The sequence below is a fragment of the Tupaia chinensis genome, unplaced genomic scaffold, assembly GCF_000334495.1.
Source record: "Tupaia chinensis unplaced genomic scaffold, TupChi_1.0 Scaffold145741_1, whole genome shotgun sequence".
Classification (NCBI taxonomy): domain Eukaryota; kingdom Metazoa; phylum Chordata; class Mammalia; order Scandentia; family Tupaiidae; genus Tupaia; species Tupaia belangeri.
Genome location: NW_006205599.1, coordinates 1,559,520 through 1,579,598, shown reverse-complemented (window position 1 = coordinate 1,579,598; position 20,079 = coordinate 1,559,520). Strand labels below are relative to the sequence as shown.

At 42.3% G+C, this 20,079-nt stretch overlaps 1 protein-coding gene across 9 annotated transcripts in view; it reads right to left on the bottom strand.

Moving 5' to 3' along the window:
• Nucleotides 1-20,079, bottom strand: part of IMMT (inner membrane mitochondrial protein) — a 48,506-nt gene that overhangs the window by 2,343 nt on the left and 26,084 nt on the right. For 5 of the 9 annotated variants that reach the window (XM_027768256.1, XM_027768258.1, XM_027768257.1 and 2 more), the window contains 6 exons: nt 18,456-18,585; nt 13,163-13,177; nt 10,555-10,778; nt 5,478-5,609; nt 3,593-3,722; nt 1,439-2,383 (listed from right to left, as the gene is read on the bottom strand). In XM_027768256.1, the coding sequence (XP_027624057.1) occupies nt 1,770-2,383; nt 3,593-3,722; nt 5,478-5,609; nt 10,555-10,778; nt 13,163-13,177; nt 18,456-18,585 (1,245 nt within the window). In that variant the 3' untranslated portion in view covers nt 1,439-1,769. Of the gene's footprint in view, nt 1-1,438; nt 2,384-3,592; nt 3,723-5,477; nt 5,610-10,554; nt 10,779-13,162; nt 13,178-18,455; nt 18,586-20,079 lie in introns of those variants that run through there. The other 4 variants (XM_027768255.1, XM_006168374.3, XM_006168377.3 and 1 more) reach the window with 1 other exon arrangement.

Below are 20,079 nucleotides of genomic sequence, written 5' to 3'. Positions count from 1 at the left end.
GTCCACCACCTTGACAAGAGCTGAGAACCCAAAGGCTTAGCCTGCTCTCCACTCACGTGGCTACTACATGACATCTCAGGAAGCACTTTACTAGGCTTGAGGAAGGAAAACCAGAGCTAGCCAAGCAAAGTCATCTTTTCAGTATCACTGTTTACTAAAAACAATGAGGTGAGGAGGTTTGTTACCAAGAACTAAGAATGTGAAAGCCCATGTCTTTATTATTTTTGATTACAGAGATAAAAAAGAAACCTGTCAGTATTGCTTACTTCCTGTGAGCTCATTACAACATCTGAGGGAAGTTACCAGGGCTCCCAAAAGTAAGTTATCTATCCCCACAACCTATCAACTTGCATATCCCATAAGTAAAATGGAAATGGCAATTTCCTAACAGGACCAACAGGTTAAGTTTAAGTTTTGCGAGTTAATGTATTTTGCAATCTCATGCCATTCCTGAGGAGAAAGACCTAAAACAGTCGTTGCCTTCTAATAAACATCTTCTAACCCTCAGGTAGGGGCCCAGAGTGCCTCTACCTTCAGAGATTAAGCCCATGAAATAAAGCCTGTGCTCCAGAGAAACAGGTGTACCTTGTCCCTTAGGAGGGAACCTAAAGAATAAACATAAAGCCCAAGACTGGCCAGTGCATCCCCAGAACAAAGGACAAGGTCAACTGCAGTGTAGAGACTTGAATGTGACTATCCAAACTCAGGGGCTGGCATACACCTGCAGAAACAAGATGGAGCCTGCCTCCCAACTGCGTGAGTTGCAGATGTGTTGCTCAGATAAAACCGTCCCCTTAGTCACCTTGTTAGGAACATGCACACCCCAACAAAAAAACTGCAAATTTGGGAAAGAAAAAACAAAACCTGTTGACCATATTTTTATGTAGAGGTGGTGATCTTCATGAGTAAGAAATCAAAAAAGATGGGAACTGTTAGTATTTATCCACATGGCAGTCGCCCTCATCTTCGGAAGGTGAACTGAGAATGCTCTGCTCTGTGTGGCAGTCCAGATCAAATACACCCACAAAATGACTTATTCCTTGTTAGGATGACAGGCTCGCCACCCCTGCTCTGGTGAAGAGGTGCACAGTCCAGGCGCTAGAAAGAAACATGGTCCGCTAGCGGTGTTCTAGAACGTGCGCTGTGCCCATTTGAGGACTGCGAAATGTGTGGACAGAGACCAGTAGTTTGTAATCATATCCTCAAGGACAAGGACTCTGGCACTTGGCTTGTCCATCACTCTCGAACTGGACCGACAGGGATCAATTCACCAGATTCTTCAAAGCCAGGAAGCAGGCCGCAAGACTGCTTGGCGGCCCAAACCACAGCCTGGGAACCACGTGCCACAAGCTCCTGCTCCTGCTGTTGTTGCCTTTCAAGAAAATTTGCTGTGCACACAACCAACTAGAAATGGTACTTTTTCAAAGGGATAAGGTACTCAGTTTTCATCTTGTTGCTTTATTCAGTTTGCTCCAAGGGCAAAATCAATAGTAAGGGATCACAAACATTATTTTGATTGGCTCACAAGCCTGATCGGTAAAACCTGAAAAACAGAAAATGTTACACAAGTTGCAAAAAAAGCACTCCTGGAGTTCACTGACATGATAGCGAGTGGAAAGAATGTAAATGATGCAACAGGTGTGAACATTTAGAACAGTACTTGTAACCTGCTTTCTAGACCAATCTGGGACCCTTGCTGCCAGCCCTTCATGGATCACTGCTGACTTCCTTTGACATAAAACATGACCGGACAGTGCTCTCCCTAGACCTTACTCTTGCTGCACTTGAGTAGTTCCTATTCCTACAGCGCTGGCGTACGCGGTCAGAATCTCCACTATCTGTTTAGTTTCTAGGGTCATGTGAGCTTCCTTCAGCCAGTCCTGTGCCACTCGTCTGGACTCCCCTTTCAGCTGATTGACAAACTTGGCTGCCAGCTCCAGGTCACCATGCTCAATGCAATAGGAGGCGTAGGACAGTAACTTAAACGTGTTTATATCCTCAGGGCAGAGCTCCGCTGGTGGCTTCAGTTGCTGAGGCGGGAATAGGAGCAGGGACTGCAAGTAGGAGAGGAAGTACTGGTACAGGCTATTTCTGGTTTCGTCAATCATGGCTACCCTTCGGGCCAGTTTCTGGACAGCATAGAAACGAACTCTAAGGGTCTCTTCACTGTACACCCCACGGGTCAGGGACTCTGGAGGGATGGCTGCAGTTAAAGCCTGGGCAAATTCGTTATCAGAACAGCTCGCTCTGATGGCCTCAACTGCACCACCCAGCGGAACGGTAGGCGTATCTGCAGATGACGTCTTCATGCTGTACTTCAGTGCCTCCACAGAAAGCCAGAGCTGGTGGGCCTTTCTGGCTTCCTCTTCAGCAACTGCGTGACCTACAAATGAAAGGCAAAAAAAAACATTCTCACCTGACTACACCCATACACAGAAGTGACGCATGTTCAGCCAACTAAGCCCACCAGGGTGGAAGATGAGCCCAGCGAGGGCCGTTCACAACCCCACCTCACACCACATTTCTGGCGTCCCTTCCTAGCTGGCCCCTTCATATGGGATAGTAAGGCACTGCAGAATTGGATGAGGGCTTGTTTTCACTAAACTCACAAAGATGTGTGTACAGAAGCACAACTAAGTCTCCTCCCTCCTGCCTGTGACACCCAGGGCAAACATGGTAAACTGTGCACCACAGTCATTCACGTTTGCATGGCATCTAACTTAGGTACTTTCATTGTTAGCAGGTGAAAAAGAAACATGGTATTTAAATCAGGCTAAGACTTGTGCCAAGGCCATCAGAAATTTCCTGCTAAGGAATGGAAGACTAAATACATTTAATGGACTATCAGATCCTGAAATCACTTGAGCTTATTTTACATGAAAAAAGATTCCCTAACATCCCAGAGAAACCCATTTCATCAATACCCTCACTGCCAGGGCATTTCCCTCTCACTGTGGCACCTGGAGGCCTCAGCAAAACTACTGGTGACTTGGTGGGAGAATTCAGCAATCCACCACCTCCAGCTGGGGACACACTTAGCTTTATTTCCACACTAGAAACTCAAGTCGTAACTAAAACGTGCTGGGTCAAGTGCCTTGTAAATAATCTCATGTTGATCACATAAGGAGTAAACTTCGAGTTATTTAGATTTAAATTTCAGATCTTTTTTTGTTTTTAATATCTCACAACATTCTGTTTCTCATTTCTCAGATGTGGAGCTGATTTTCCAAGAAATCTGGCGACAGTGACTTTAATGCCTTTATGCAGACATCAGTGAAAGAACCTCCTAATATCAGGACACCCTGAGACGAGCACTGAGTACAGCGATCCATAAGACAATAAGGATCACGCTCACTCTCAGCATGGGAGGACGGTGGGAAATAATGGCAGAGGGTGAGAAATAGGGAATCAGGGGGGAATATATATATATATGTAAGAAACAAGAAATGGAAAATTATGTGTTGATGATAACATGTATGATTAAGCCAATGGACAGTGTGTTTGAATGGGAAATCACATTTTGTATGCTGTGCGGATGTTCAGTGAATGAATGTAAAATAAGTAAATTTAAAAAATAAAGGATCATGCTCACTCTGAACAGCCTGCTCGATCCCTCTCAGTCTGGCATAGGCAGTGTTTATATCCAGGGTAAAGTTGTCTACTTGCTCTTGACTAAGACGACGAAACTGTAACTCTTGCTCAGAGAGTTTCTCAGACAGGTCCTGAAACAAGACACAGTGTACGGGAGGGAAAAAGCAGTCACGCCGCTTCAGTGCATGCTAGTCTTCCAGCATCCCCAACTTCCTGAAGCAAACAGGGCCTTCAATATCTCAAGGCAATTGTCATAAAACTCCCACATTATGAGTAAGGTTTAGAATACTTCCTGACTCAATTTGCTGGTCAATTTCGTACAGATTTACTGATGGAACCTAATGTTAAAGGAAGCAGACTAAGGAGAGAAGACAAAGACTATTAAGTCAGAAACAAACTGCCTGCCAACTTTCCAAAGTAAGGTAGCTACATTACACCTCAAGCATAATAAATTAAATTTTATTTATATCTTACTTATTTATATATACATATAAAAATTTTTTTTCCCCTGCCAGAGGGCATGCGCAGTCACCACAGAGAAACAGGGAGAGAGGAGAACGCATTTCCTAATAGGGCACAGTTGTGCCACGATCCCTTCTCCTCTCCCCACCCTGTTGGGATTTTTGGCATGCACACACATGTGTCCAGCATGCTTTTCAATGCACCAGGGCCAGGTTTCTAATCACGTGGTTGATCATGTGGCATCTAGCTCCAGTAACCTAGGCCATGGGACTGGCACAAATTAAATTATATTTTATAGAATTAAAGAGCTTACACATTTGTTTTTCTCAGAAAAATAACCAACAAATAGAATTTAAAATAAAATACCTTCTCAAATTGGCATAAATTTCAATTTTCTGGAAGGTTTCCTTACTTAGAAAACCTCATTTCCTTCTTACAAGACAAAATTTTAATTTTTTAAAGAATTATTTTATTTCACTGTATTTATTTATTTTAATCTGACCAGAGAGGGAGAGAGCAAGCAAGAGTGGAGGGGAGTGAGAAAGCAAACTGCCAGGTCCAGGACTCGAACTGCGGTTAGTCATGTGGGAGTCCAGCACCCCTAACCACCATGGCACTGGCCGGACCCAAGTTAGTATTATAAATGACTTGCTAAGTAGAAACATTGTTCTTAACAGTATCCTAATGATTTGCTGTGATTCTAAAACATCCTCTCTGAGTAATGTCCTCAGTTATACAATCTGATCATGCAATATATTCTATAGGAGTTGGTACAGAAAAAGTGGGACATATAAGGGACAGCAGATGGTGTCATGGTTAAGACAGTGGATTCCACATAGCTGACTGCACCATTTGAGTCCCAGTCTGAGTGGCTTGAGACTCACACCGGCACCTGTGTGTACACACTCAACATCTCAGGAGAGTAGAGAAGGGACTATAGCATGGCCAACCCCCCTGGGGAGTGACTTCTCACTCTCTCTATCTCTCTGGTAAGCACACAAGCCCTATCGCAAAAATCTTAAAAAAAAAAAAACCGGGGAGGAGGGAGCAATACGTGATACTTTAAATATTACTGTGTACATTCCTGATACCCTTTACCAGCCCTTCTTATGGCTTTGAAAAGTCTAAATGAGCAGGGAGTGTGTGTGTGTGTGTGTGTGTGTGTGTGTATACACACATATCTGGACACACATGCATGTATGTGTGTATAAAGCACATCTGATCACGGACAGACCATTATGTAAAAAGGAGTCTTTCCCATGGACGAAAGCTTCACTCCACCCAGACTGGGGGACATCAGAACGCGCTCTCCATTCTTCAACATCAGAGTTCATTAGAGGAAAGGAAAGCCTGCCCATCACTGTGGGTGGAGCCGTGCAGGAAGGGGGCCGAGCGGGAGCCAACGCTTTGCCAGAGGTCCTCACCTGCTCAAACTCATACTTCAGCTCCTGCTCCTGTACCCTGAGGACATCTCGTAAGTGATCAGTGTGGGCAGCCGCCTGTCGCCGCAGCTGAGTTCTCATTTCATTCTCCATGGCATCTCGGACTTCCTCTACCTGTGTAAACCAAACACAGTTGAGACATCAGCGCTCAATGCTCCACGTACACTTTCAGGGAAAGGGAAAGACAAACGCCAGCAACAGCAGCAACAGCAGCAGCTTCTACGTCCCCAATCCCTGCAACGTGCCAGGCAGGTGTACACATGCTTTACTCCGCCGTCACCGTAAGAACCAGACAGCGGGGCGCGGCAGGGCAACTCATACAACGTCACAGTAGTGGCAAAAGTCAGCTTCAAACAGGTCCCCAACCTTTTATTTCTTCCACATAATCAGGCTGCCTCCCATATAAAACACACTGTCATTTCCTGAATCGCGTGATCTCCAAGAAGGAAGTAATTACAGAACGTGGAAAAAAAACAACTACACAGACTTGGGATCAAATGTGCTTTATTATAGCCCCCAGTGTGACCGTGGGGGATATTATTCATCTTCTCAATTCTGCATTTTCTCATTTATGAAAATAACGACTACTTTAAAGAATGCTAAGAAAAGTAGCAAGTATCTGGCAGTAACTGAACATAATTTCTCCAAATCAAAGTGCTTTGAAACTGCTTATTTAAAAATGAATATAGATTCAAAATGGGCCAAAGTGAAACAAGAATATTAAGTCTATCATGTCGGGGCCAGCAGGTAGCGTGGTGGTGAAGGCACTCCCACACGGCTGACCACAGTTCAAGTCCCAGACCTGGTGACTTGCTTTCTCACTCCCACCCCCTGTGCGTCTCTCTGGTCAAATTAAAATGAATGAATAAATAAAAATTTTTAAATAAATAATTTCTTTAAAAGTCTATCATGTCAGTCCAACAAGTGGCATGGTGGTTATGGCACTGAACTCCCCTCCCCCATGGCCTACCGCGGTTCAAGTCCTATACTTGACAGCTTGCTTTCCCACTTTGTTACTTTCTGGTGAGCACACATGCCCTATAGCAAATTTAATGATAAATAAAATTATATAAGTAATTCTTAAAAAAAATTTTTTTAAGTCCATCATGTCTTGCCTAAAAATTAGCCTTGAGTCCTATTATAACTTACTTAATGTTGGAATTCAGAACTTATTTTTTCTCTAAGGCAATATAATAAATCCATTCAGTCAGTGCACAAATACTCATGAAGTGCTAGCTCTCTGCCAGGGAGTGTCTACTACCTGCGTAGATGCAACCGCGCTCAGGACAGACAGACGTCGTGCTCTCATGCAGGCCACACTTCCATGGAGGAAGCAGACCGTACACGAGTACAGACAAAGGAGGCCTCAGACTGTGGTGCTTGTTTCCAAGCATGAATCTGCTCAACTCTTCAACCTCCTTCCCTCAGCCCTCTGACATTAGAAATCAGGAGGGCAATGGGACGGAGTGATACAGGGGCCCTTCTTTACATGAAGGACTAGGAAAGGCCTGGCTGGGAAGGTGATAGCAACTTAGAATAAAGGTTTAAAATGAGGAGCCAGAACTTGGGACCAACAGTTGGCGTAGTGGCTATGTCGCTGGACTCCCACGTAGTCGACCGTGGTTCACATCCCGGACCCAGTGGCTTAAAACTCACGCCAGGCGCATGTGCGTGCATGCCCAAGATCCGGAGAGGAGAATAGAGGAGAAGCGACTGCAGCATGACCATCCTCCCCCAGGGGGCGATTTCTCGCTTTCTATCTCTCTGTCTCTCTCTGTCTGTCTGGCGAGCGCATGTGCCCTACAGCAAAAACCTCTCCCCCACCCAACCAAAAAAAATGAGAAGCCAGAACTGTATGAGGCAGAGCAACCGCAAGGGTCCCAAAAACACCACCAGCGTGTCTGGAGCAGTGAAATGAAGGGGATCCTGGCTCACAGCAGACAGATATGAGATTAAAGGCCGTTTGGATTTTATATTAACTGAAGTATCCAGTGGAAGATTTTTCAGCAGTGTAGCGGCTGATTAGACTATGGCTTATAAGGACCACCCCACCTGTATAAACAGACACAGAAAGAAGGGTATGAAAAAGCAAATCTGTTAGGATGATAGCTTGGACTAAACTAGCAGCCACAGAGAAAGAGAAAAGGGGGAATACTTAGGATTCGCTGTGGACGCAGAACTGCAGTGATCTCCATACACCGAATGGAGTGGATGGGGGAGGAATCAAGCACGATTCTGGCCTCAACACCCAGGCAGGTGGTGGTTTATTAGCAAGACTAGCTAAAAGGCTGGGAGACAGGTTGGACAGAATCAAACTATTTGTTTGGAACACACTGAGCTTAAAAAGGCTATTGGGGGGCCAGTCACTGGGATGGTGGTTAAGGCAGCTGAATCTGATGTGGCCAATAAGCCCCAGACCTGGTGGCTTGAGAAACATGCCAGGCACGCGTGTGTACACAGCCATCCCCCACAGGGTTCTAAGTGGAGAGTAATTTGAAAATATGTGATTAAAATATGTGGCTTGAAGACACATTTAAATATGTGTTTTTGTAAGTTATTTTAGTAAGACTATTGAAAAGTATTTATACATAAAAGTAGTATTTGTTTTTTAGAAATATGTCCTAAGTAATTAAAAGGAGTCATTTGCTGTATTTTTTTAGGGGCTATTACTAGTCTCTACTGTTTTAGCCTTAATTTAGTGTTTGTAAATAAATTTAATAACTTTTTTGGGTAGGAGATGTTAAGAGAATGTCATTTATGTAATGAATAACATAATAATTAGGGTATTGTTATTGGATGCCTTGTAAGGCTGTACTGACAAAATGTTGACATAAGGTGGCGCTGTTGGCTATGCCTTGAGGTAGTATTTTTTACTGGAATTTAGTTAAAGGTTTTTTTATGGTTAGTAGAAGGTATGAAGAAGGCAAAACGTAATTATTAGGATGTAGGGGAATAGTATAGGAACAATTTTTATGATTTAACACGATTAAATGAAAGTTGAGGGGAACAGTGCTTGGACTAGGAAGGCTAGGTTGTAATGGCCCCATTGTTTGCATGGTGGCATTAACTTTTTTTAGGTCTGGTAACAATTTTTATTTTTCTGATTTTTTTTAATGACAAAAATGGGAGAATTTTAAGGGCTAAAAGAAGGCTTAATATGTCTCAGTTTTAACTGCTTACAAATAAGCAATTTAGCTGTCTTAATCTTTACCTCAGTTAGGGGCCATTGGTCAACTTAGGCTCTCTTTTTTCTTTTTTAAGAGGTTTTCACTATAGGGCGCGTGTGCTCGCCAGACAGAGAGAGACATAGAGACAGAAAGCGAGAAATCACCCCCCAGGGGGGATGGCCACGCCGCAATCCCTTCTCCTCCATTCTCCTCTCGGGATCTTGGGCACACACGCACACGCGCCCAGCGTGTTTTAAGCCACCGGGTCCAGGACACGAACTGCGGTCAACTACGTGGGAGTCCAGCGACATAGCCATTATGCTAACTGCTGGTTCCCAGACAGGTTCCTTTGAAAGCCACTTTATTGGAGTTGTAGTCTGCATAGTTGGGGAGTTTGTTAAGGCCCCTATTTAAAATTTACCTTTTTGTCTAAATTTTGGAGTGTTGAAAAAGGGGTGTGTCAGTTTTGGGCTTTTTTGTTTAATTTTGAGATGGCAAAAGGCTTTGATTAAGTATATTTTTGTTATAGGTGAGGAAGGTCTATATAATTTTATGAAGTACATTTTTTCCCCATAGATTTAAAGGTATATTAGATAAAATATAAGGTTGAAACTGTTTTGTACGCTCCTCTTGATTTGTCTAAGTAAGAATCGCAGAATTTTTTGTTGGTGAATTAATATATCCTACCCCTTCTAATTTGGAGTTAGTAAATTTACAAGGCTAATTTTTGGGTCAATGTCTTTGTGTAATAACAGAAACATTAGCACCAGTGTCTAAAAGTCTCTCCACAGGGTTCATTCTCTTTCTTTCTCTCTCTCTCCCCCTCTCTCCCTCCGTTCCTCCTTCCCATGACCAAACACAAGTTCCTTCTGGCAAAATTTTTAAAAACACAGCTGGAGATAATAAGCAGACTACTGGATAGGAACCTGATGCCAAGGCTTAAATCAAAGCCAGAGACAGAAATTGATCAGGCACAGAAGTTATCTAAATATCTAAGCCACAGGACTAGGTCAGGGACAGTTTTGGTGGAGAAAAAGGTTTCCGAGCTAATACAGGCATGCCAGCACCTGAGAGGCTAAGCAGAGGAGATGGCCAAGGAGTGGCTGGCAAAGTGGGAAAGGCCAGAAGTGTGTAGCGTCTTGTGGCCTAGAACACCAGCAGGAGGGGGAGGATTAGAAGTGGGCACGCATTCAGGCTCCCAAATCTGCCTGTGCACACCTACTTAATACATAACGTTCCAGACAAAGGATAAAGGAGCTATTTCATCCTTTTTTTTTTTTTTGGAGAGGTTTTTGCTGTAGAGCACATGTACTCACCAGAAAGACAGAGAGAGACAGAGAGACAGAAAGCAAGAAATCACCCCCCGGGAGGATGGCCATGCAGCAATCCCTTCTCCTCCATTCTCCTCTTAGGATTTTGGGCATGCACTCACACACGCCCAGCGTGAGTTTAAGCCACCGGGTCCGGGATTCAAACTGTGGTCGGCTACATGGGAGTTCAGCGACATAGCCATTATGCTAACTGTTGGTCCCTATTTCATTCATTTTTAACCACCACCACCTAACAACAGTGGCAGAAAAAAGTATACTCAGAATCCAACAGAGATTCTTTCAGTGCTGCTGTAGGGGACAGAGGTCCCTCTGGGAAAGATGTGAATAATCCAGAAGCTTATTACTTTCCTAAACTCTACATCTGTTCAACATAAAGGAACTCTGCTAGATCCATCCGTCCCTACAAGTTCTGATCACGAAAACGAGGGCCTGTGGCCCGTGCTAAAGGTGGGCTGGCATGACCTCCATCCCGGATAAAGTCGGCAGTGCCAGCAGAATCCCTGGATGAGAGTACAATCACAGTTACTTTACACACCAGGCAGGGATTCTCATTTCTTCTACCTTTTTGTCCTGTTCAGCCTGTATTTCACTTCTGTGATGTTCTAAGGCTTTTGCCACTGCGGAGTCAAATGCCCGCTTCTCTTCCAGCTTCTGCTTCTCCAAGGCTAACGCGATGTGCTGCCTCTCCGTGGCTTTCTGTTCTGCCAGCTCTCTGTTGAGCTGATCGATGCGACGATGTGCGTGTGCAATCAGGGAGTTCAGGTCATCGGTTGAGAGTTTGTCAGCTAAACAGAAAAACACATTATAAAATTAAAGTCCACTAAAAGGTCATTTACTTCCAATGATTTAATTTAACAGTTTTTAAGAAAGGTCAAGGGGTCAAGCAGGAGGTGTGATGGTTAAAGACACCGGACTCCCACATGGCTGACCAAGGTTTAACTCCCGGATCTGGCGGCTTGCTTTCTCACTCTCTACCACCCTCCTCTTATTCTGTTCCAACCAGGCCAAATTAAAATAACAAATAAAGTTAAATAAAATAATTATTAAAAAAAAAGAAAAAGAAAAAAGAAATGTCAAAAGTAACTAATATGAAGAGAAATTTTAATTCTCCAGTGCAATCAGAAATTGATAGCTAGTGTCCGACAACTAAACTTTCTCAATTCCAGGCAAAGTAAGTCAGGTTGGCTCTGAGGCACTGTATAATTAGTTCTTTTATAAGAATCCAAATCATTACTTCTAATCTGAACTAATTATAAATTAACTAACTTACTGTAATTTCGCCTCTATAGACAAAGCTTACACATGCAATCTTGTCTATATTTTCTTCCATGCATGATGTGAATTAGCCATTAATAGGCACCCAATAAAGATTATTTTCTGCTCAAATTCAATTCAAATTCAAATTCTCTCAGACATTTCCTTAATGAGAATTTCTGTTTTTCCTAAACATACATTACCTAGCATAGTGATATATACCAGACAATCCGTTATTTGTAGATGTTCTAAAAAGAGTCATGGTTCAAGGCTTACACACATGCATTTATTTTTTTTTAAATCTCACACTCCAAAAACTTTCAAAGACATACGGCAGAGTTATAGCTCCAGAGCCTGCCCCTCCCCTAGTGGTTAGGAGAGCCTGATCCCAAATGGCTGTCCACAGTTCAACTGCCAGGTCTGACAGCTGGGAAAACACATCAGGCATGTGTGCATGTGCGCTCAAAATCTCAACAGGATAAAGGAATACAGGAGAAGAGATTGTGGTATGTCCACACCCCATTGGGGGAGACTCTCCATTTCTCTCTCAGGTGAGTGCACAGGCCCTCTAGCAACAGTGAGACAAAGAGAGAGAAAGTGCGAGAGGCAGAGGGAGAGGGAGGCAGAGAGGCAGAGAGGCAGAGAGGCAGAGAGGCAGAGAGGCAGAGAGGCAGAGAGGCAGAGAGGGAGAGAGGGAGAGAGTGAGAGAGGGAGAGAGGGAGAGAGGGAGGAAAAAAAGGGTCCAGCCAGTAGCATGGTAGTTAAGGTGGCTGGACTTCACACACCTGACCGCATGATTCAAATCCCAGACCCTTGTAAATCTCAACTTGAAAAGCACAATGGCCGCGTGTGTGTACATGGCCAAAATCCCGAGAGGAGAATGGAGAAGGAACTGTGGCACTGCTACTCCTCTGGGTGGTGCTTTGTCACTCCACCCTCCCCCACCGCAGTCTCTCTCGTGTCTCTGTCCCTCTGGCAAATCCAAGTGCCCTAGAGCAAATCTTAAAAAGAATAATAAAGAAATAAACATTTAAAAAAAAATATATATAAAAATGGTTCCAACAATAAAATACAGAATGGGAAATTTTATATGATAACTGACCCAATTACTCAATAAACTGAAAAGCGAAAAACAAAGGGAATAAGAGATTTACTGACAGCATTCAACAGGTAAATCTGTAAACATTTACTCTAAGATATGACTGGAGAATTTGAACACTGTATGTTATGTTTGACAATAGTAGGCAATTACTACGTTTTAGGTGTGATGATAGTATGGTGAATTTTTTTAAAAAATTATTTATTTAATTTTATTCATCCATTTATTTATTTATTTTTTTAATTTGACTAGAGAGAGACACAGGAGGTGGGGGGGAGGAGGGAGAAAACAAGTCACTGGATCCGGGACTCCAACTGTGGTTGGTCATGTGGGAGTGTCCAGCGCCTTAACCACCACACCACCTGCTGGTTTCCACTGACTATTCTTATAAAAACACAAAAAAGTATTTACAAGTGAAAGGGTGTGAAATTTGGGGTCTGCTGCTACATCAGTTGTGGAGGGTGGACAAGAGGAGACAAAGCTGGTCATGCACTGGTAACTAAAATACTTGCATGATGGGTCCATGGAGATTATTATCATTTTCTTGCTAGTTCCCCATCTCCAAAATAAGTTTAAGGAAGCCCATTACAGACACCACACAGACACGAACACACATCCCTCACATCTATGGATCACTTGAGGAAACACTTTTGTCCCTGAAAGCAAATGAAGTCATAAATAACTCATCCAGACTTACTACATGGGATAAATTCTACTGATGGCTTCATATAAAAAACACAGGCACAATAAAGAGCTTTCAGCCTTTTAATACTCATAACGAAAACCTTTAAATATGAAATACACATGATTACTCACCTAGGTCAGAAATACCTGCAAAGGAAAAGAAAAACAGTTTGAAAAAAAAAAAGTTCATATTTTGGTTATAAATTATTAAACATCTAAAAGGAAAACAAGGAACCAGAACAAGAACTATTACCAGGAAAAGCATATTTTAATACTGGAAAGCAAAATAATAGTTCATAGTTCCTAAAATTTAAAGAGATGAAAAAGAATATAAACCAAGTAAATTCTAACATTTTAGAAAATAAGAGAATCACTATTAAAATTAGTCTTGGTTTTGAGGAATTCATATCTATTTCACCAAAGCAATTAACGTTAGTTTTTTCTTAGGAATTATAATTTTCAGGGCCAGCAGGTGGCATGGTGGTTAAGGGCGCTAGATTCCCACATGGCTGACCACAGTTCAAGTCCCAGACCTAGCGGCTTCCTTTCTCACTTTCTCTGCCTCTCTTTTTCTCTCTCTGTCCTCTCTGGTAAAATTTAAATAAATAAACACAGTTAAATAAAATAATTCTTTAAAAAGAAAGAAAGAAATTATGATTTTCTTTGATCCCTCCCACCTGCAATAGTTCACATAGTATTTAACCAGGATACAGTTCTGATTCTCTGTTCTCAATACCAGGCCTCTCACCATTTCAAGTACTTTCTCTTCGGAAATTATCTCAAACAGTGAATTTACACTGAATTTACATTTAATCTGTGCAAATGAAAGTATGAACTGCGACTGCCTGATACAAAGGAGGGAAGAGAAAAATTAACATTAACATAGTTGATATTTACCATGACCATAAGTGCCAGAACGTAAACACACGTGATAGAAAAGAGAACACAGCCTGTCTCAGCTCCCGTCTCAGAGAGTAAGCTTCTGAACATCCAGGGTATGTCATGTCCTGAGCCTCTTAATGACCCTAGGATTTAATAAGCTCAAAGATGGACAGTTTCATCGCAAATGGCTCTAAAAGTCAACTACTAATTAATCTGAAGTCTGATCAAAACCAAAAAACAGGGATCTGTCCGAATGTTGCAGGAAAGACGGGTGAAGTTGGAAAAGGTGAGAGTGCAGAGTGAATCTCAGCAAGACCCCTAAATGTGGCTATGTGTATTACATTACCCATCACTATACACAACAAAGGAGATGCGTCCTGGGAATACTGACCATTCACAATTTGTTCCTCACTTTCCAACCCTGGAAACACACAGAGGAACCTTCTCAATGATTCGGCTCTCTGAATTTGTGGTCTACTGTTCCCATGCATTTTTTTCAATACTTGATATACATGTGTATCCTTTGAACGTAAGTCTTCAAAAGTTCATGGGAAATGCTTATTGTGAAAAAACTATACATGAATTTCAAAAATTTTTTTGCAAAACCCTTAGATGGCATATTGGTTACATTGCTGGACTCCCTCATACTCAACTCCAGTTTGAGTCCCAGACCTGGCGACTTAAAAAAAACTCACGCTAGGCATGTGTGTGTGCATATCTAAGATCCAGAGAGAGGAATGGAGAAAGGACTGGGTGTGCCCATACCCCCGGGGGATGATTTTTTGTTCTATCTCTGTCACTCTGGCAAGTACACACGTCCTGTAACAAAAATCTTTAAAAAATTTTTTGCACCCAAAACAATTTGTACTTTAATTCCATTTTCCACACACTTTTTGAAATCCCCTCATATGGTTTTCTTTTGCAAATTTAAACTTCATGTAAGTGTAGTTTATTGTATGTATCATATGTAACTTTTCATTTTCCTTAACATTTATGTCTGAGAGCTACATTCTAGTGCATTTATGTGCACTGCCACACGTGAGGCACATTTAGCTGTTGTCAATTTTTCTGCTCTTACATGCGCTTTATTGCATGTTTTTGTATGAATCTCTTTAAGCATTTGTGCAGACATGTTTTCGAGCACATACCTAAAAGTTGAAAACACTGTATCAAGGAGTATAGATATCTTCAGCTTCACCAGATATTGTAAATTACAATTTAACAAACCAAACCTAAGTGATTGCTTCCTAGTATCTCTTCCGTTCATTTTCAGTGCCCATGCACAGACACTATGCGGGCCATGTAACTTCATCCTCAGATTACTCAAGCTGCCGTCGGCCAAACTTCTTTACCTCAGGCACTCCTCCCTGTACCCGCAATCTCATAAAAATGAATTCCCCTCCCTTCATAATCATATACCTCCTCTTCACAAAGGCAGAAAAGATGTCCCGTGCTGCCAATACACATCAATTGGGCAGAGAACAGGAAGACAATGGGTAAGAATGGAAGCCTGGCTGGGACCAGCAGATGGCATAATGGCTATGTCACTGAACTCCCATGTAGTAAACCATGATTCGAGTCCTGGACCTGGTAGCTTAAACTAACGCCGGGCGTGTGTGTGCGTGCCCAAGATCCCAAGAGGAGAATGGAGAAGAGATTGCAGTGTGGACATCCCCCATGGAGGGTGATTTCTTCTCACTTTCTGTCTCTTTCTCTCTCTGTCTTTCTGGAGAGGCACAGGTGCCCTATATCAAAAACATCTCAAAAATAAATAAATAAATAAATAAAAAGGGATGGAAGCCTGGCTCCAAGCCCCAAACTTGGGCAAAGTATTTAAATCCTCTATATCTCAATTTTCTCATCTTTAAAATGATAACAAAATTTACCTCACAGGGCTGTTATAAATTTTAAATAAGTTGGAACCAGCAGTTGGCGCAATGTCTATATAGCTGGACTTCCATGTAGCCAACCACGGTTCAAGTCCCGGACCTGGTGGCTTAAACTCACACCAGGCATGTGTGCATGCCTGCCCAAGATCCCCAGAGGAGAATGGAGGAGAGGGGATGGCAGCGTGGCCATTCCCCCAGGAGGTGATTTCTTGCTTTCTGTCTCTCTGACTCTGTCTTTCTGTCGAGTGCACACACACTAGAGCAAAAACCTCTCAAAAAAATTTTTTAAGTAAGTTAATGTGTGACAAGCTTAATAACATTAGCTATTATTACAAATTGGGCATTGTGCCCACAATAAAGAATCCAAAGAGCACTGCACATCATAAGTATCACCAGAACATTTATCACTTAGGGAAAAGAAAATAGCAGCAAAATATAACACAAACCAGTACTAATGAGTTTGATGTGCCATGAATTTCAGAGGTGGGGACATTAACAGACAACTGAGTTAATTGGGAAATAATTACTCTTTCCATTAAGACACAAGAATTTAGCAAAACTGGCTGCACCTGGGGAGGAAAACTACACAGCTATGGGCAGGAGTGGAAGAGAACCTTGATCAAATGCCATTTGTATCTTTGAAATTCTGTATTATATGAATATGTACTGTATTTCTTAAATTAAAACATAAAAAAAAAATTTTTGAGAGGTTTTTGTTATAGGACGCATACGCCTGCCAGAAAAAGAGAGACACAGATACAGAAAGCGAGAAATCACCCCCTTGGGGGATGGCCATGCCGCAATCCCTTCTCCTCCATTCTTCTCTCTCGGGCATACATGCACATGCACATGGCGTGAGTTTAAGGCACTGGGTCCGGGACTCAAACTGTGGCCGACTACATGGGAGTCCAGCGACATAGCCATTACGCGGTCTGGGAACTGCGCTGCAGAAGACTTCCACTCTTCCCACGACACGATCTTTAGTGCAGGATTTTTCAGCCCTGATACTGACATCCAACCTGACACTCTGGCCCGGATGACCTTTGCTGTAAGGGGCTGTCTGTTCCATGCACTGTGGGATGTTTTGCAGCACAGATGGCCTTTACCCACTATCTGCTCGTAGCATTACCCACAGACAGCAAACAAAAATGTCTCTGAAACTGCCAAATGTTCTGTGACAGGCAAAAACGCCCTGGGTGGAGAGCTACTGCTTTAATATTCTCATGTTTTACAACAGGCACTTTCAAAAGCAGCAAAAAGAAAGGAAAACAATGTTAAATTTCAGAGCTCACTTAGAAAACGTAGTAATACTGAGACCAGAGGGAAGACCAGAGCCTACTGTGCAAACCCTAGGGTTAATATTCTCAAATAACCTGGATGAAGCACAGCTCTTGAGAAATGCAGGTAAGGTAAGTAGTGTAGATATGGCTCAAGTTCATTTCACTCTAGGAAAATCTGTTCGCTACATCCTCTTTGAGAGTTGCTAGATATCACTAAAGAAAAACGTGGACGTGAGATCCACTATCTCGCTACTGTGTGTGTCTCCACTTCACCCTTTCTTTCATAAAGTCTATTTTCACTTTTTTGACATGAGTCTGATGTTCTCCCTCTTGAGTCAACTGCATTAAAATATCTGAATGTTTGAGTCCTTTTTTGATAGTTCACTCTCCCTTTTGTCATTAAATCTCTCTGGTTGGCCACTAGGCAGATAAAAAATCCTGAACTAATCTTTATGCATGAGTTCCTTTAACCAGCCATGATTTTGTGATGCAACCCTGAGATTTTCAGCCCAGTGAGGCCCCAAACACCAGAAGTTCAGTCCCTAACACATGAAGGCATTTAAACAGTATTGTAACGTGGGGAACAGCAGGTGGCATGGTGGTTAAGGTGCTGGACACTCCACATGGCTGACCACAGTTCGAGTCCCAGACCTGATGGCTTGCTTTCTCACTTCCTCTCTTTCGCTCTGTCTCTCTCTCTGTCAAGTTAAAAATAAATGAATAAATAATTTTAAAAAGACAATATTATAACATTGCTGAGACTGGAAATCTCTGCCATTCCTGGTACTCTCACAAGTGCTTCAGGGAAACGTGACTACTCCCTGAGTTATGCTGTGTAATCACCAAAAATTCCCTGCAGTCACAGCTTTGGTAAGTGGACAGCAGACAGCTGACTTCCTTCTCACTGCGGATCCCTTGGTACATTCCCAACATAACCTTCTCTTGTCTCGGAGGAGTCATAAAACACGGCCTTAAGCAACTCACTACCAATGCTTTCAAAGTAACAAAGATTTTGTAACTCTTTTCTAAATACTATTTTAACAGAGTCAAGGCTGTAATGTCACTCTCACTCGCTGGTTTCTAAACCTTATTTTGCTTTCCTATAGGAGAGTCCAGAATGGAATCACGGCTTCTGGAATGAAACACTGGCTGGAACTTGTGTTCACTGCTGCTACAGCTATGGGAGTATCATCACAGGTGCATCGCTTCTTGTGACAGTGCTTGAAATAAAATACCGCAGCAATGTACCAGACATCAAAATAGATACGCAGGCAAGAGGAGTTTGGACTAGATGAATGGAGGGAATCGAGTTTCAATTACTCGATCAGCTGTTAAAGGAAAAACGCAGAGTGCCAATACTTTATTTGAACTTACTCATCCCTTTCCACCCAGGCAGGACTTCTGGAGTGATACTGTCCAGTTCTCGCTTAAAGTCATCCCGGGCTTGGACCACCAGCTCATGATACTGAGATACGACCTTAGCTTCAGACTGAGCTGCTTGCACCTGAGCAAAGACAAGGAGTATACAGTTTAAGTCAACAAAAGGCGCCACAGACGTTCCAGCACATGGAACTCGTATCCCTTCAACTATGTTTGGTTGGGAATGGGTAAACAATACATGCATAGAATCTGAAGCTCAGAAAAAGGAGCATGAGCCTCATCTTTTTTCCCTTCTAATTCCTATTAAAATGCCATGTGACAATAACCCTGACCAAAAATGTAACTATTCTAGGAAGTATTGACAATACTGAGTAGTCTACTTCGTGTTCAGTTTCTATGTTTAAATGAAGAAACTGAGTATTTTATTATTTCTTATTCTGCTGCAAAGCTGTTGCTTCAACTGTAGAACTAGCACCAGCAAATGCAGTATACTGCAACACTAAAACAGCACTGTTCTTCAACACTATACAACTAACAAAAACTTCTCTCCACTCCCAGTTATTTTCAATGGAGAGCAAATTAAGTATTCTGATCCAAATCCAGGGATGGATACAAGCAACATACAGTGTAATGTAAGGCTTTTGAAAACAGTGTTATCACTAATTACATAATTTTTATAACTACTTTTTATCACAGATGATTTCATGAATTATGAATACTTGAGCCTAGTCTTAAGAATCATAGAATATTGTGAAACAGACCCATTTTATGTTTATTAAAAATATGATCACTAGAAAGTTAAGAGGTGGGACCAGTGGACTGTGTAATGGTAAATGGCTGGACTACCAGGTAGTCAAACACAGTTCAAGTCCTGGACCCGGCAGCTTAAAACTCATGCTGGGTGCATGTGCGTGCGTGCCAAAAGTCCTGGGAGGAGACTGGAGAAGGGACTGCGGCATGGCCATCTCCCCAGGGGATGATTTCTCTCTTTCTGTCTCTGTCTCTTTGGTAAGTGCTTACACTTTACAGCAAAAATCTCTCTCAAAACAAAATAAAGTTAAGGGGTATTTCTTTCCAGTACTGGTGTTCAGAGTAGTTTCTTTTTCTACTGGTATTGTTCAAAGTTGCTATTTTAAGTCTTCTACCAACCATTAATTTAAGATAACCATGCTGGATTAAGTAGTTTTACACTACTTTATTTAAGGGTCCTACTTTGACTTAATAGACTTTACATATTTCTCATAGGCTTCTTCTCTCATTAGTTCATCTTGTTCTGAAGGGTTACTCAGAGTCATCTTGATCAGCCAACCATCTTCCTAACAAGATCAGTTGACAAGTCCTGGATTTTCTGCAGAGCTTCATTAATTTCAGTTACTTCTTCTGATAGAGAGGAGAATAGAATTCACCAGCAGCTTTCACACTTTCCAAAGCACTAAACTCATCTTGTTCAGTTTTGTCCCAAGTTGGGTAGACTACAATAAACAACATCTCCCAAAGCTTCCTGTGCAGAACTGCTGATACCCACTGTTCTAACACCGTTTTCTGCTGTTATCCATTCGTGCCTCTCCATGAATTTACACACCAACAGCAGAGCAGGTCCAGATAGTGACAGCCCTTA